At 48.1% G+C, this 13399-nt stretch overlaps 6 protein-coding genes across 6 annotated transcripts; 3 read left to right on the top strand and 3 right to left on the bottom strand.

Moving 5' to 3' along the window:
- Positions 1-144: 144 nt before the first annotated feature.
- Positions 145-4874, bottom strand: N7525_002195 (uncharacterized protein; the record flags this gene model as incomplete). Its single annotated transcript, XM_061212216.1, has 3 exons — positions 145-2208; positions 2271-4232; positions 4293-4874. 3 exons carry the CDS (start codon positions 4872-4874, stop codon positions 145-147), a joined length of 4608 nt encoding a protein of 1535 aa, XP_061071442.1.
- A 2061-nt stretch (positions 4875-6935) lies between these two features.
- On the top strand, positions 6936-7325 carry N7525_002194 (uncharacterized protein; the record flags this gene model as incomplete). Its single annotated transcript, XM_002557116.2, has 1 exon — positions 6936-7325. The coding sequence occupies one exon, from the start codon at positions 6936-6938 to the stop codon at positions 7323-7325; it is 390 nt and encodes a 129-aa protein (XP_002557162.2).
- Positions 7326-8429: 1104 nt separating this feature from the next.
- On the top strand, positions 8430-8990 carry N7525_002193 (uncharacterized protein; the record flags this gene model as incomplete). Its single annotated transcript, XM_061212215.1, has 1 exon — positions 8430-8990. The coding sequence occupies one exon, from the start codon at positions 8430-8432 to the stop codon at positions 8988-8990; it is 561 nt and encodes a 186-aa protein (XP_061071441.1).
- Positions 8991-9377: 387 nt separating this feature from the next.
- Positions 9378-9722, bottom strand: N7525_002192 (uncharacterized protein; the record flags this gene model as incomplete). Its single annotated transcript, XM_002557118.1, has 2 exons — positions 9378-9620; positions 9651-9722. The coding sequence occupies 2 exons, from the start codon at positions 9720-9722 to the stop codon at positions 9378-9380; spliced, it is 315 nt and encodes a 104-aa protein (XP_002557164.1).
- A 173-nt stretch (positions 9723-9895) lies between these two features.
- On the bottom strand, positions 9896-10861 carry N7525_002191 (uncharacterized protein; the record flags this gene model as incomplete). The annotated part of the gene is made up of 1 exon (XM_002557119.2): positions 9896-10861. One exon carries the CDS (start codon positions 10859-10861, stop codon positions 9896-9898), a length of 966 nt encoding a protein of 321 aa, XP_002557165.2.
- A 1403-nt stretch (positions 10862-12264) lies between these two features.
- N7525_002190 (ribokinase) lies at positions 12265-13332 on the top strand (the record flags this gene model as incomplete). The annotated part of the gene is made up of 1 exon (XM_002557121.1): positions 12265-13332. One exon carries the CDS (start codon positions 12265-12267, stop codon positions 13330-13332), a length of 1068 nt encoding a protein of 355 aa, XP_002557167.1.
- Between the last annotated feature and the right edge of the window lie 67 nt (positions 13333-13399).

The raw sequence follows: 13399 nt of genomic DNA, 5'->3' as shown, positions 1-13399 counted from the left end.
ATGCCCCTGCAGGTTTGGCGCATATCCATTACCTTGCGCCAAGTTAACTTTCCTGACGACAAGTATTTAGAAAGTGATGCATTTCGTGGAATCACACTAGTGACAGTGTAATGGGATATTGGACAAGCGCAACAACCGGACATTTCAGCAACTTTCAAATTCAATAAAGGTCAGCCCTTCGACGTTCCCAAGTACAAGCATGTTCTTCCGGGTAGCAAAAGAGCTCTTCGAATGTTCAGGTGGCAACTGGAGCAGCGGCTTGCTACCTCTCATCACCCACGATGACCCAAGGTTTTCCTTGATGTATACAACAGACTGCGACCGTTCCGGATCAGGGCATGTGGCCAGCCCGCCGGTGGTCAGGCGGTACGGTCCTTGGTTCGTGTCCAGATAGCGACCGTCATCTGAGAATGATAAATTCTGATTGACGACCTTGTATTCGTCGTATTCAATAAACTGTCGTGCATCACCAGTAGAAGCATCCCAGGTCTGTATCCCCGGAGCCGATGAAAAACTCGAGGCGATGGTTTTACCGTCTGGTGAAATTGCTATCGAGTCAAAGAATTCCGTGGTTTCCGTGACTGTCAGCTTCCACGCCCCAGTTGCAACGTCCCAGACCCGGAAACCCTGGTCAAGCTGCAGGTTGAAATCTCTGGTTTTGCCATCACTCGAGTGGATAGTAGAGGCCATCAGAATGACCATACCATCATGGGAAAATGCTAAATTGTGAAAGTAAACGCCGGAATCCAGCGTTTGCTTGCAGGTCCCAGTGACAACATCCCAAACAGTGACGGTTCGCGATTTAGGGTCCTCTGGATCTTCCGTGCTTACAGCGAGCATCTTGCCATCGGGCGAGAATTTCACAAAGTGCACCTTACCTCGGCCAGTGTCCACAGTCCGTATGGCAGCCCCTGTCGTAGGATCCCAGAGCCGAAACGTGCAATCCCACGAACCCGAGGCGAGGGTTTTGTTGTCTGCGGAGAATGCAACGGTGGCGATTCGATCATGATGACCCTCCAGCCTCCGCCTGCAAATCTTGTCAAAGGAGTCCCAGATCTCCACTGTCTTACCAACTAATCCTACGGCAAGGATTTTCCCATCTGATGAAAACGCCATGCTAGACACTGATTCATCGAGGCCTCCTGGAGATTGTTTCCAATACCCAGTGGTATCCCAGAGACGCACCATGCCATCAACGGTGCCTGAAGCAACAATATTTTGGGAGACTGACGAAGCACAGATCTTGTTGCCATGCTTTAGCGTAAGCTTGCAGGTACCGGTCGCAACGTCTATGAATTGCAATTCCACATTATTCGTCACCGTTGCGATGGTCTCCCCATCAACCAAGAAGGATGCAGCGACACAAGGTATGTCCCCTCCCAAGGTCCGTATCGTGTCCCCGGTTGCAGTGTCCAGGATGTGGATAGATCCATCGGCCAAACTTGCCGCGAGGATATTACCATCAGGTGAAAATGTGATATTTTTGGGGTAACCGGGCAAACGCATGGTCAGCTTGCAGGAAGAGGTTTCAAACTCCCAAAGCTTTACTGTCATATCATCTGAGGCTGAAGCTAGTATTTTGCGACATGGCGTGAAGGCGAGACACCGGACACACTCAGTGTGCCCATCAAGAGTCCGGATGCACGACATGGTAGCAATGTCCCACAGTTCCACCGTCCTTGTAGCCAAAACAAGAACTTTGCCATCCGGTGAGAATTGCATAGCGCTGACCACATAATGGACCTCGAAGGACTGGATGCCTTTCCCTGTAGCAACATCCCAAAGGTCCACTTTAAGTCTGACGTATGAAGCAATTACTTGGCTATCCGGCGAAAAGGCCAACGGAGTCTCTCTAGCATGTCGTGCGCTGAGTGTATGCCTGGTACCGGTAGTAACATTCCACAGCAGTACGCTTCCACACCATTCCGAGACTGAAGCCAGAAATCTACCATCGGGCGAGAAGAGGATTGAGCCCAGTTTGTTGTCGGCAGTAAAGGTTTGCAGACAAGGATCCCAAGTACCTCTGCCACCTTGAACGGTTCTGATAAACGGTAGTCGCTCTTTCCAGTACCGGGATTTGACTTGGCTCTTAGATGGGCTGAAGGCAAGGGCAGATCCATATGTCTGTAACGGAACTTGTCTCATGACTTGCAAGTTTCTCAAAGCGAATCTCTCGGCATCCTTTAAGAAATTTATAAATTCGACTCTCTATTTTGGAGACAAATGGGAAATATTAATAATTGAATACAAGCGTAGGTGTTATAACATACCTTGCTGTTTATCAAAAGCTTTTTGATCGATGGTACTGCAGTTGGGAGCTTCTGGATCAAGCTCAGACTCTCCAACCAGTGCAAAAAATGCTCTTCCAGGAAGGAAAACACTCTTTCATCGTCGATATTCTGACCACCACGATCCTCGCAAAGATGATCCACCCAAAACTCACAAGAATATCGAACGGAAGCCAAAGGGTCTTTCTCAGGCACAATGACATCCGTTGACTCCTTGTCGGGGGTTATGCTGTAAATGTTTCTCTTCAGTGTGTCGCTCAGCGCCTGGATTGAGCGTTTGCCAATATCATGATGGTGACAATTTCCGTTTCCAGGGGAAGAAGATTTAAAGTAGTCAACCAGATGTTCTCTGGCGGTGGCATGGATCATGTATACGCGATTGTCCTGCACGGTCAAAAAGGAACCACACTTGGGAACAATAAGTTGCGGTCGCACATTCGCTGGCAAACCAGAAGCGACATGAAGCTCTGCGTAGGATAGCGGACGATATGAGAAACAGACAGCGGCCAAGACCGAGCGGCAAAACCGAGGGTCCCGTGAGGGTAGATTCTCAATACGAGTCATCAAGCGTTCGTACAGGCTTATCAGAGAAGAAGGACTGGCTTTGATACGATCGACAGCATCGTATTCCGCCACGTTATTGTCGATGATATCTTTAAACACAAGAGAGACCCACAGGAAGGTGTTCTGCGCACGTTGGCGAATCTCCTGCGACATTTCGTCCAAGACGTATTTTGAGTACTCGTAATTCCGCTCAAGATCAGAGAGCTTGTGTTTGATATATGCATTCACAGGCTCGGGCCGACTCTGGACATTCAGCTCGACGATTTCTCCCGATTCCTGTTTATTCTTCAGCTTGTTGTAGACATTGATTTCGGGTCGACTAGATAGAAGCCACTTGACCTTGTCCGTGATGCTGAGGGTATCCGAAACGAGCGAGAGGAGATGGGCGAGCCCGGGGTTTTCGGCTTTCCTCTCATCGCACTCATCGAGAGCATCAAGGGTCATATATACCGGTGTAAGGTCTTTATCAGCTAGCATCTGCTTGAATATCTCAGCAAGGGGCCAGAAGACACCCGGACTATCGAAATAGCTTGCGCCGGCGTTTGTAAGGGTCTCCCGTATGTAGGAGAAAAGACGGGGTTGTTGAATAAGAAGCATCCAGATCAGGGATCGTAGGGCATCCGTTGGGCTGGTCATGTTGCTCCGGGACGCTTGGAAGAAGAAATATGCAAGCCCTGGTGGTGCCATGTTGAACGATTGTCGAGAGATCTCAGATATGATTCCGATAACTAGCATGGTCTTTCCAGTGCCAGCAGGCCCACTCAACCATAGCACCTGGCATGAGCCTGGGTCACTCCAATTGGTAAATCCACGGTATTCTGGAGTATCAACAATCCACTTATACGCTGCAGGCAGTAGCTTGTCATTCCTTCCTTGGATGTTGACCATCTCCGCCTGAGGGTCAACGATACGGATTTGTTGAAGATACTGAGAAGTAATGTGCTCCTGTTGGATCTGGTGGAAATCACTTAGGATCTTCTGGCACTCTTGAACCTGTCGGACGAGATGACCTAACGCCTCCTTCGAATATAGAGCGTAGTAGTGGCGTAAGTCATTCAGCACAGCTTTTTCAGCGCTCTCGATGCCTTGAATTTCGCCGTCCCAGTCATCTAAATTGATCGTAGACCGCAAAATTACTAAGCAGTGGTTCTTGTAGTAAGAGCACACGCTCTTCATCTGGTAGAGAAGAAGCGCCTTATACAGGGCAACAACTCTTCCCTCTAGCTCATTAACGACAGGTTGGTAGGATTGACCCTTTAGGTCGATATTCTCTTGACTGAGTAGATGGCTTGCCAGTGAACAATACCACTCCATTCTCGTTATGACAAATGCAATGCCATTCCTTTGAGACTCTAACTCCTGGGCGGGATTCAACAGAAACTGAAAGAAAATGTTAGTTGTCTTTACACCTCCCGAAATAATTTATTAGACTGGACCCACCTGCAATCCGATACAAACACCGGCCCATGGCAGTGCGACCTGCGGGTTGGCTTTGACTGCCACATCAATCACGCCCTTGAATCTATTGATGAGCTCCACAACACCGCCGACTACATTTGTGGCTTTTTGTACCCTTGCAATCCTGGCCTGGCCCGCTTTGATGGAATCCTTGAGTATCGCCTGTCTGCGGATTGGATCGTTCATATCGCGCATAATATCGTCACTGACAGCCTCGTTGAAGTCGCCATCTGGATCAATGGCCTTGGGTATTATCCTCATGTAATTCTCAACAATATCAGACGTCCCTTTGTCCTTCGCAAGCTCATCATATGCGCGGTTCCAGAGAATCTGAGAAATTGAAAGGTCTGGAGAACCTTTCTCTTCGGGCGTATTACTCGGCTTCTGGGCTCCAGTGCTAACATCGGTATCACTCGGAACGTTGGCGATGTTTTTCGGAGGCTCTTTCCTAGCTGCGGCAGCAGCGGCGGTGTTAGAGCCTTTTTTCCCTTCGTCGGTCTCCTGCTCGGCTTTCTGTTTCTTTCGTCGCCACCACTCGCGCAGGACGTGTTTCGAGAAACCCATGGTACGGCAGGTATACGCTTGCGCGAGCTCTCCGGTTAACAAAATGTCGATTGTTGACGCTGTTGGCATAAGAAAAGCACAGCTGGCACAGAATCACTAGCCCAATTAGGATAGTACCCCTTGGCGGTCAATTTTCAATACGAGTGTCATTTCCCATGCATCTCCTTACTAAAAGGGCCACAGCCCCCCTCCCCCCGGCCCATATTGTACCTCTACAATCGGCCCTATAATCGTCTTCCAGCCAGCCCCACCCGCGTTCTTGGGATAATAGAGATGAAACAATTCCCGAACTACTTGATCTATAGTTAGGCAATTTGCTAAGGTTAGCCGATTACGCTATATATACCAGTTTATATTGTAGTCCCATACAGTAAAACGTTCATGTTCGACTACCTTCCGTGACCCCACAACATGTATTAGCATACATGGTGGGGCACCTGCATATATGTATGCCACCACAATAAGTCAGTTCCAACTGACTTAGTTACTTACGGCCTTTCGGTCTAATAGGTAAATATCAGAGTAGTGGGTGGCCTATCTCACATTTTTATATCGCTTTAAACTACTCCGTACATTTTCAACTAATCTAAACCATATTTTCGATCGTATATACGTTGAATACAGATTCAGAGGTCTATACAGCTTGTATGGTTGAGAAATTTTTGTAAAGTAAGCACTACATTAAGCACCATGGAAAGTACTTATCGTTTGTATGCTATAAAAAGTAACGAATTAAAATTGTTTAATCTTGTCATACATGGAAGAGGCCCATATTTATGTGCCTCCTTTCGTATTCCTCCAATGTGGCTGGCTCATCCGAAAGGGATCAACAACAACCAACGAGAATCAACAAGAGACGAAAATGACTAAAAACAGATTATCGAATTGACACATCGAGACGCCGATGCAGTGTGATAACCAGTTGTATACCTTGGACAACACTTATGTGATCAAACTGCATACAGCTGAAGACTAGCGCGTCAGCACTAGTCTTTGGCACGGGTCAAAGTTCGAGTTCTGCGTATAAGGCCAAACCGCGGGAACCTACAAATTTGTACATGGGCATAAGAACCATACTAAATTTTGAAGAGCAGTTAACAAAACTTGCGATCTAAAAACCGTGGTTTGTTATGATCTAGTGGTAAATACGCTGTGATTTGTTCTATATTATTTTCTAGTTGGTTCGGTCCCGCAGATCGTTTACTGGCGCCGAGCTTGAGGAGCCAACTCCACATTTCCAGGAGCATCGCTTCTAGGAGCTGCAGCTCCTCAGACAATTATTGACGCAGACTACTGGCTTATAGACGATGGCCTTTGCCTGAGTTGAGAATGTATTGAGGCCTGATGTTGCTGAGCTCAGCAACTTGTCACACGGGCCTAACCCCAGCCCCCTTCGTAAAACTAACGTACACCATGTCACTGTGTTGAAATACCTTTGCTTCAAAAGCAAGTCCTAGGCTAGGCTTATCATATAAGGTAGCATCGAGCTCCCCGATTGCACCAATGGTTGGATTATGGGTGCCGTCATTCTTACGACCGGATTATACCTGGCCTCGACCTATACAGCCAGCAATATGCGAAACGACACCCGATCTGCCACCTATTCCAGGCAAAACAAGACGCAGACTCTACGGTATATTCCATGAAGTGTTGTATCGATTGTCAGGATGCTATTGTTCATGGTTCGATATACCATTCGACGCAAATATTGTACAATTGCCGTTCGGGTTAGTCTTAAAGTGGACAAGTCGAACAAGCATAGAAGAGGCCGCCGCGATGCAAATGGCGCGAGCTGCCGGAATGCCCGTTCCGAAGGTTTTATCTTGTGGGGAGCATCCTTATGCGCCCTTTAATCGCTTTTTTTCGATATTGATGACGAGGTTGCCTGGCACCGCCCTTGACAACTCTGCCGATCCTTTACATGTTGAATTGGAAGACCCGTGGCTTCTCGAACTGAGAGAATGCATCACTTCTATGCGTAATTGGTCCTCGCCCTATACGCGAAATATTTGCTCGGTTATAGGCACTTCATTACGAAGCCCAAGAGTGCCTAATCACATAATGGGTCCATTTAAGAACGAAGAGGAGCTCCACGATTATCTCTTAAGCCCAGCCTCTGGACACGGCTTCACTTCGACTGCGGAATACATTGAGGTTTTAGCGCAAGCAAATGAACTCCGCAAATACTCTCACCGGATTACTTTCGCCCATGGTGACTTCAAGGCTCACAATATTCTTATCGGAGATGACGGGCATCTATCGGGGTTCCTTGATTGGGAGTCTGCTGGCTGGTATCCTGAATACTGGGATTTCACGACAGCAATGAGATATGGAAAGAGCAGCTGGTGGTCTCAGGTGGTTTTGTGGATCGGGGGAGACAAGTACGACCGGGAGCTAGCTTGTGATATTGCGCTCAACTCATTGACGGTTGACTCGTACATAGCTTTCTGAGGGAAGGAATCAGCTGAGAAGTCAGACTTGGTTGATATTTAGCCCCTCTGCTTGTAGAATAAGGAACTTCCCTTGTACTATGTTTAGTGCCTCGGTACGAAACCGACTTCACCAACTAATAATCCCTGACTGTGAGTATAATCTTGAAAACCACAGGAGTCCGGAGTAAAGAACATATACGAAGGAGCAATCCCTTCGGTTCTTCTTGGCCTTTCATTTCATTGTTAGCATTCAGTCTATTTGGCCACTCCATAAATGCCGGGCGAGCTAGTGGCGACAATCGTGATGTGGGCCAAAACTGCATGGAAGAGGGATTTGGGATTTCTTCCGAGGAAGGATTTTTGTCAGGACCTAGAGAAACTTGGACTTCTTTGCGCGCTTTCTTCAAGCGACCCTGGAGCAAGTTGGATTCACTTTTGATTGGTATAGGCATAGCACAGTCCCTAATGTTGAATTATCATACAAACTTGTTCGAGACTGGGGTCACATCATAGTGTTGTTTCACTTCGGGCATGTTTGGATTGAGGTCCTGCCTAGTCCTGAATGACTCTGAACTAGCTCCGTCTCGCCATGTGAAGGGGTGAGCTTTCGTATTGTGACTCGGTTGATATTGTGATTCCTGGGGTACGTTGATAAATAATGAACGTCGAGATTTGCCCGGAGAATAAACAAGTGACCCACATCTGCCCAGTAAGGCGGTTTTAAGCACGAGTCAGGATGCTTGTCGGGCTTCGCCTTGCTCAAATACCATCTCCCTCCTTTAACTCGCCTTCAACTCCCAAATTAACTGGGTAAATCTCCCTTCGACTTGCCACTGTTCGCTAACTCTGCTGGCGCGACACACTAATCCGCTCGGAAAATCTCGCAAAACCCCGTCCGAAACCATCCCTCTACCCGGTATTGTGTAGCACGCAGACTGCAATATCTTTAAGCCACCACCGTGTCCTATCGTCTCCAGCTCGGCACGTTTGATGTCGGCATGTCTTCCTGTTAGATCCAACCCTGCGTCAATTCCCTCTCAAAATTTGCCTGCTTAGGAGCAGATCGTGAACCCAATTCAATGTGGCTAACGACCAGACAGTCCTTTACTCGACCCAGACAGCTATGAAAGCTTATTACCCTCTCCCGGATGCACTCTCTCAGCAGGACGTTCTCTCATTCCTACATAATCACACCGCGCTTGCACACCTCTTTTGGCCCCAACCGGTGATAGGAGTGGATCAAAGGCGCACCAGCCCCACATCCACGATTTTTAGCATTGGGTCAGCTACCACAAAGGAAAAAGCGACCATAACTACCGCGGCCGACGAAACTGTCTGCGAAGAGCAGTTGCCTTTCGGTCTGAGAATGAGAGTGGCTTATAGAGTCATCGACACCTCAGTTGGCGGTAACGGCAATGGAGTTTCTGAATCCTCAAACCGTCTGATATTACCCGATTCGCGCCTGTGTTTGGAAGAAGAACGGTCTGTGACCGCCCCTAGGCCCCTTTCGTTACTTCTCAATCAGAAAGATGGGCCCATCTCCAAGACTGTGAGCCTAGTTCGGGCTCTGAATGAATTTGGCCGGAATGGAAAGGATGTGGGTTTAACCTTGGCTTCTTTGCCAGCGCCAACAGCCGATCCAGACGACGCGTACGAGCTGGAAAAGTCTAAGGCAGACTGGTGATGCTGTTTGCATGTAACGCTGGATGTCAGCATCGGTCATGCTAAGATTTGCGAGCTATCTAGAATTGTTGACATACATGCAGTATGCGTTTGTCTATCTGTGTGCAGACTGAGCTCTTTGGTTCTTTGTCTCTTTGTCATCTAGCTACCATATATACTAGCTTCTTTCCATAGTTTCATCATCACCTCATTTCTTCTTCTCCATCCATCTCTCTTCCTTCGTAGCCTCAACAAGAATGCAGAATTCACGGCCGTTGTTCTGCCACTGCCTCCTTTTGGCATTCTTTTCTCTTTCTTTCTCTCTCTCCCACAGTGTTTATTTCCACATATAATCAACGTTCAAATATGTGGAACAAGAAATGGGGTTCTTATGTAAAACCCTAGAACCCTAGCACCCTAAGGCTAAGGCGTTTGCCATCCGGTAGAATTGCATAGCACGGACCTCATAATCCACCTCAAGGGACTGCATGAGTTTCCCTGTAGCAACAACCCAAAACTCCACTTCACGGCCTACGTATAAAGCAATTATTTGGCTGTCCGGCGAAAAGGCCAGTGGAATCTCTCCAGCAGATCGAGCGATGAGTGTATGACTGGTACCGGTAGTAACATCCCACAGCAGTACGCTTCCACGCTATTCCGAGACTGAAGCCTAGGAACCTACCATCGGGCGAGAAGAGGATTGAGTCCGGTGTGTTGTCGGCAGTGAAAGTTCATAGACGAGGATCCCAGACATCTCTGCCACCTTGATCGTTTTCGATTAACGGTAATCGTTCTTTCATTGGGAAATCAGTTTTGCGAGAGGTCCGGGTAAATGAATTCTACTACTACCACTACTGTACCATTATCTGTGACAGGACGTTCGTTTCAACTTAGAATGTGGTATCACGTTGAAACATAGATAATCTGTCAAAGGCCGATGGCCACAGCTTCCTCCTCGATCTCTATCTCGATATTCTCTTCATACTCCTTTAATCTTTGCTCTTCTTTATAAACGTAATCCGTGTTTGTCCCTGCGCAAATATCATGGTAGAGGTCCACAATGTAATCCACCCACATCCATTTCACTTCGTTCCTCATAGACTCAGACCATTCCACAAAATTCCGATGATCGAGAATGAAAGTGCTGTCAGTAAGCCAGAAATCGACTATGCCTTCGTCAATACCATCTAATATCCAAGAGAAATCCTTGGTGTAGGGTTGCCATTTCTCAGAGCCATCCTCCGTCATGACACTGAAATATGGGGGGCAATCATACAAAATCTGCCAGGCGATTTCCAGAACCGGTGCCCTGGCACCGAAACATTGTGCTATGTCGGCTAGATTCCTGCCAAAGTCATAGCCATCAATGGAATCATTCGAAATTCCTTCTGCCACCCTGCTTATGAATGTCGAGAGCTTTGGTAAGGAGCGTTTGTCGTCACCATGATCGAGATACTCTTTTAGGTCGAGCCCTCGACTCAGAAGTGTCTTGACTGAGATGATATGTTCCACATATTGGTCTGGGATCTGCCATTCGAACAAATATTCATGCTTGAACTTGATGTCCGCATCAGCAAGCTGTTGGGCATGGTGATAAAGTTTCTCAGCATCCGTAGTGGCTGGAACTGATATAATGGCAACCCATATGGTACTTGGGACCTCTCCACCGTTGTAGTGCTTGACGAAAGCACGATGGAGAGCTTCTATGGGACGGTCGGTGACGGAGACTAGAGCGGTTGGCCTATACGTGTTGTGCCGGTCTTTATGATGCTTGAAATGTAGAGAAAGGTCGGGCTTGGATAACCGAGGACCGATGCGTTTCAGGCCGCATGTCAAACCACCAGCACTCTTTTCCGAAAAGCAACGGTAAAAGTATTTATTAGAGGGGCTCATGCTGATATGTGATGCACCTCATTGGAAGCGTGCCAGTGGATGATATTTTGGTATCTTCGGGTTTTCTCACTTCACCGGAGTCCTCTAGGATTGTTGAAAATCGAGAAAGGTATCTCTACGATCACCACAGCCAAAATGAGAGAGAAGAGAGGGAGGGTGCGGGGTTGTAAGCCTTGACCACCCAACCTTGGAAGGTCGAAATGGTCGATGAGTCATCTGGAATCTTCGCCCGGCCTGGGGCCTCCTCAAACTAATTGACGAGCCTAACTACCCCGTCGAATCATTACATTCAGTCCGAGTCAAAATAAATATCATTATAGTCCTTCTGCGTCTCCTCCGACCCCGTGGTAAGTAATAGACCTATTTATCATGGCACCTATTGATAGGAACTACTGCAAGCAGGAGATCATAAAGAGGCTGTACAGTTGTATTGACTGGACAGAGAGCTATGTAAGAGATAGTTACAGAGGAAAAGAAGTAGATCAGACTACATACATGGGAAGCAGAGGTCACGTGAAATAGGGAGAATTCATCGCCTATCATCGCTCAAAACGGAGCGCATATAGAATTGAGGTTCGGAGTAAGATTGCTTCGTTATGTCGACGATCGACGATTGGCCGGTCTTGGGGGGAGGTAGCGAGTTTGTCAATCTCCCCAGACAAGGTTATTTATATGGAATTTTCCATTCCAATCATGCTAAATTGCGCTATATATTGAATCATAGATTTCCCAGGAGGAGAAATCCACGCGATTGATGCAAGAACGTGCTCTACAATTAGCTGTAGTTTAAAGAAAAAAAAAAAAAGAAGAAGAAGAAGAAGCTCCCCCGAGCCCTGCCATCCATGCGAAAGACAGTTCCGAGGCTGGATACCAACTGCGACGCTACTTGTAGCTATCTATGCCCTTTCTGGGGCGGTGGTTTGGTTTGACAACTGGAAAATTCATTAGGTTCCTGTGTATGCTAACCTATTGGCCACGTTGAAGAGATTAACCCGCTGCTGCAATGTACTAGGATTCTAAGGCGAATCTTAGAACCGCCGCGACTAATAACGAAAGTGTGGAAAGCACGTGGCTAGTGCGGCCAACTTCCTCTTTTAGTCATTACGGTTCCTGCGCTAATCCGCATTTGGCGCAAATGCGGACCCAACGACCTAGCCTATTTGGGACGGTCATAGCCTACGACTCCCACATCAGGCAACACACGAAGACATCGGGACGTGGGGAGATGGAGCTATGACATGCCGAAAGTCGAGATCCCGACCGATAAAAGAAAAAAAGGTCATGCAACGCGACATATATTGAAACAATTAAACCCTCTACATCCTCGAATTCAACTGAACCCGCGAAAGCCCACATCAGAGGTCCTAAACATCCCGAACACAAAACAACCTCAACCCACCAAAATGACGACCACCACAACCCCACAATCCGCCAAAAACCCCCAAATCAGCATAATCGGCTCCCTAAACATCGACTTCGTAACAGCAACCCCGCGCTGCCCAGGACCAGGCGAAACTCTCACAGCAACGTCCCTAACCGTCTCAGCAGGCGGCAAAGGCGGAAACCAAGCGGTCGCCTGCGGCCGCGCCTCTTTCACATCACAAACAACCCAAGATGTATCCGTGAACATGATTGGCGCCGTCGGCGCCAATGACCCATACTACACGACCCTCCTACAGCCTGCACTGCAGAAATCCGGCGTCGACACAACATCCATTGAGCAATCGGCCGTCGCGCAGACGGGTTCGGCTAGCATTATCGTGGAAGAAGCTATCGGCGGTGAGAATAGGATTCTTGTCGTTCCCGGCGCAAACCATGCTGGATTGCTTAGCTCCGTGGGGAATATTCTCTCTGCGCTGAAGAATTACCCGTCTACACCCGATATCGTCGTCTTGCAGGGCGAGATCCCGCGCACCACGACGCTGGGTTTGCTCGAGTATTTCAATGACTGTTCCAGCGGGGAGCGCGCGAAAGTCGTTTTCAATCCTGCGCCTGTGTTCCCAGAGGGGATTCCGCTTTCGGCGCTGCGTGGGACCGCTGTGCTTATTATGAATGAGACGGAGGTGGTGCAGATGGCCAGGTCGATTGAGGGTCTTCCTGTTGGGGATGTTGTTGAGGGTGATGGTTTACGGCCTGAGGAGTTGGCGCCGCGGTTCCATGAGCGAGCGGGCGTTGAGATTGTTCTTATTACGCTTGGCGCGAAGGGGGTTTATTTCTCGACGAAGACGGGTCGCACGGGTATTGTTGCTGGTGTTAAGGTTGCTAAGGTTGTTGATACCACTGCGGCGGGGGATACGTTTGTCGGGTATTTTGCGACTGCTGTGGCGCGTTTCTTGGCGACGGGACGGAGCTTGGGGGAGTTTGATGATGATATTGAGGGTGCGGTTTCGAAGGCGAATGCTGCTGCTGCTATGTGTGTGCAGCGACGGGGTGCTATGCAGAGTATCCCCTTTGCATACGATGTGGAATGAAGGAATCGAATGATGGAATGTGAATACGTGTACCATTGATGAAAAGTATGATAGAACAAAATAATAG

The sequence above is a fragment of the Penicillium rubens genome (genome assembly GCF_028828025.1).
Source record: "Penicillium rubens strain IBT 27055 chromosome Unknown utg000001l_segment0_segment0, whole genome shotgun sequence".
Classification (NCBI taxonomy): domain Eukaryota; kingdom Fungi; phylum Ascomycota; class Eurotiomycetes; order Eurotiales; family Aspergillaceae; genus Penicillium; species Penicillium rubens.
The sequence above is the reverse complement of the archived record's forward strand: the minus strand, read 5'-3'. Positions and strand labels throughout refer to the sequence as shown.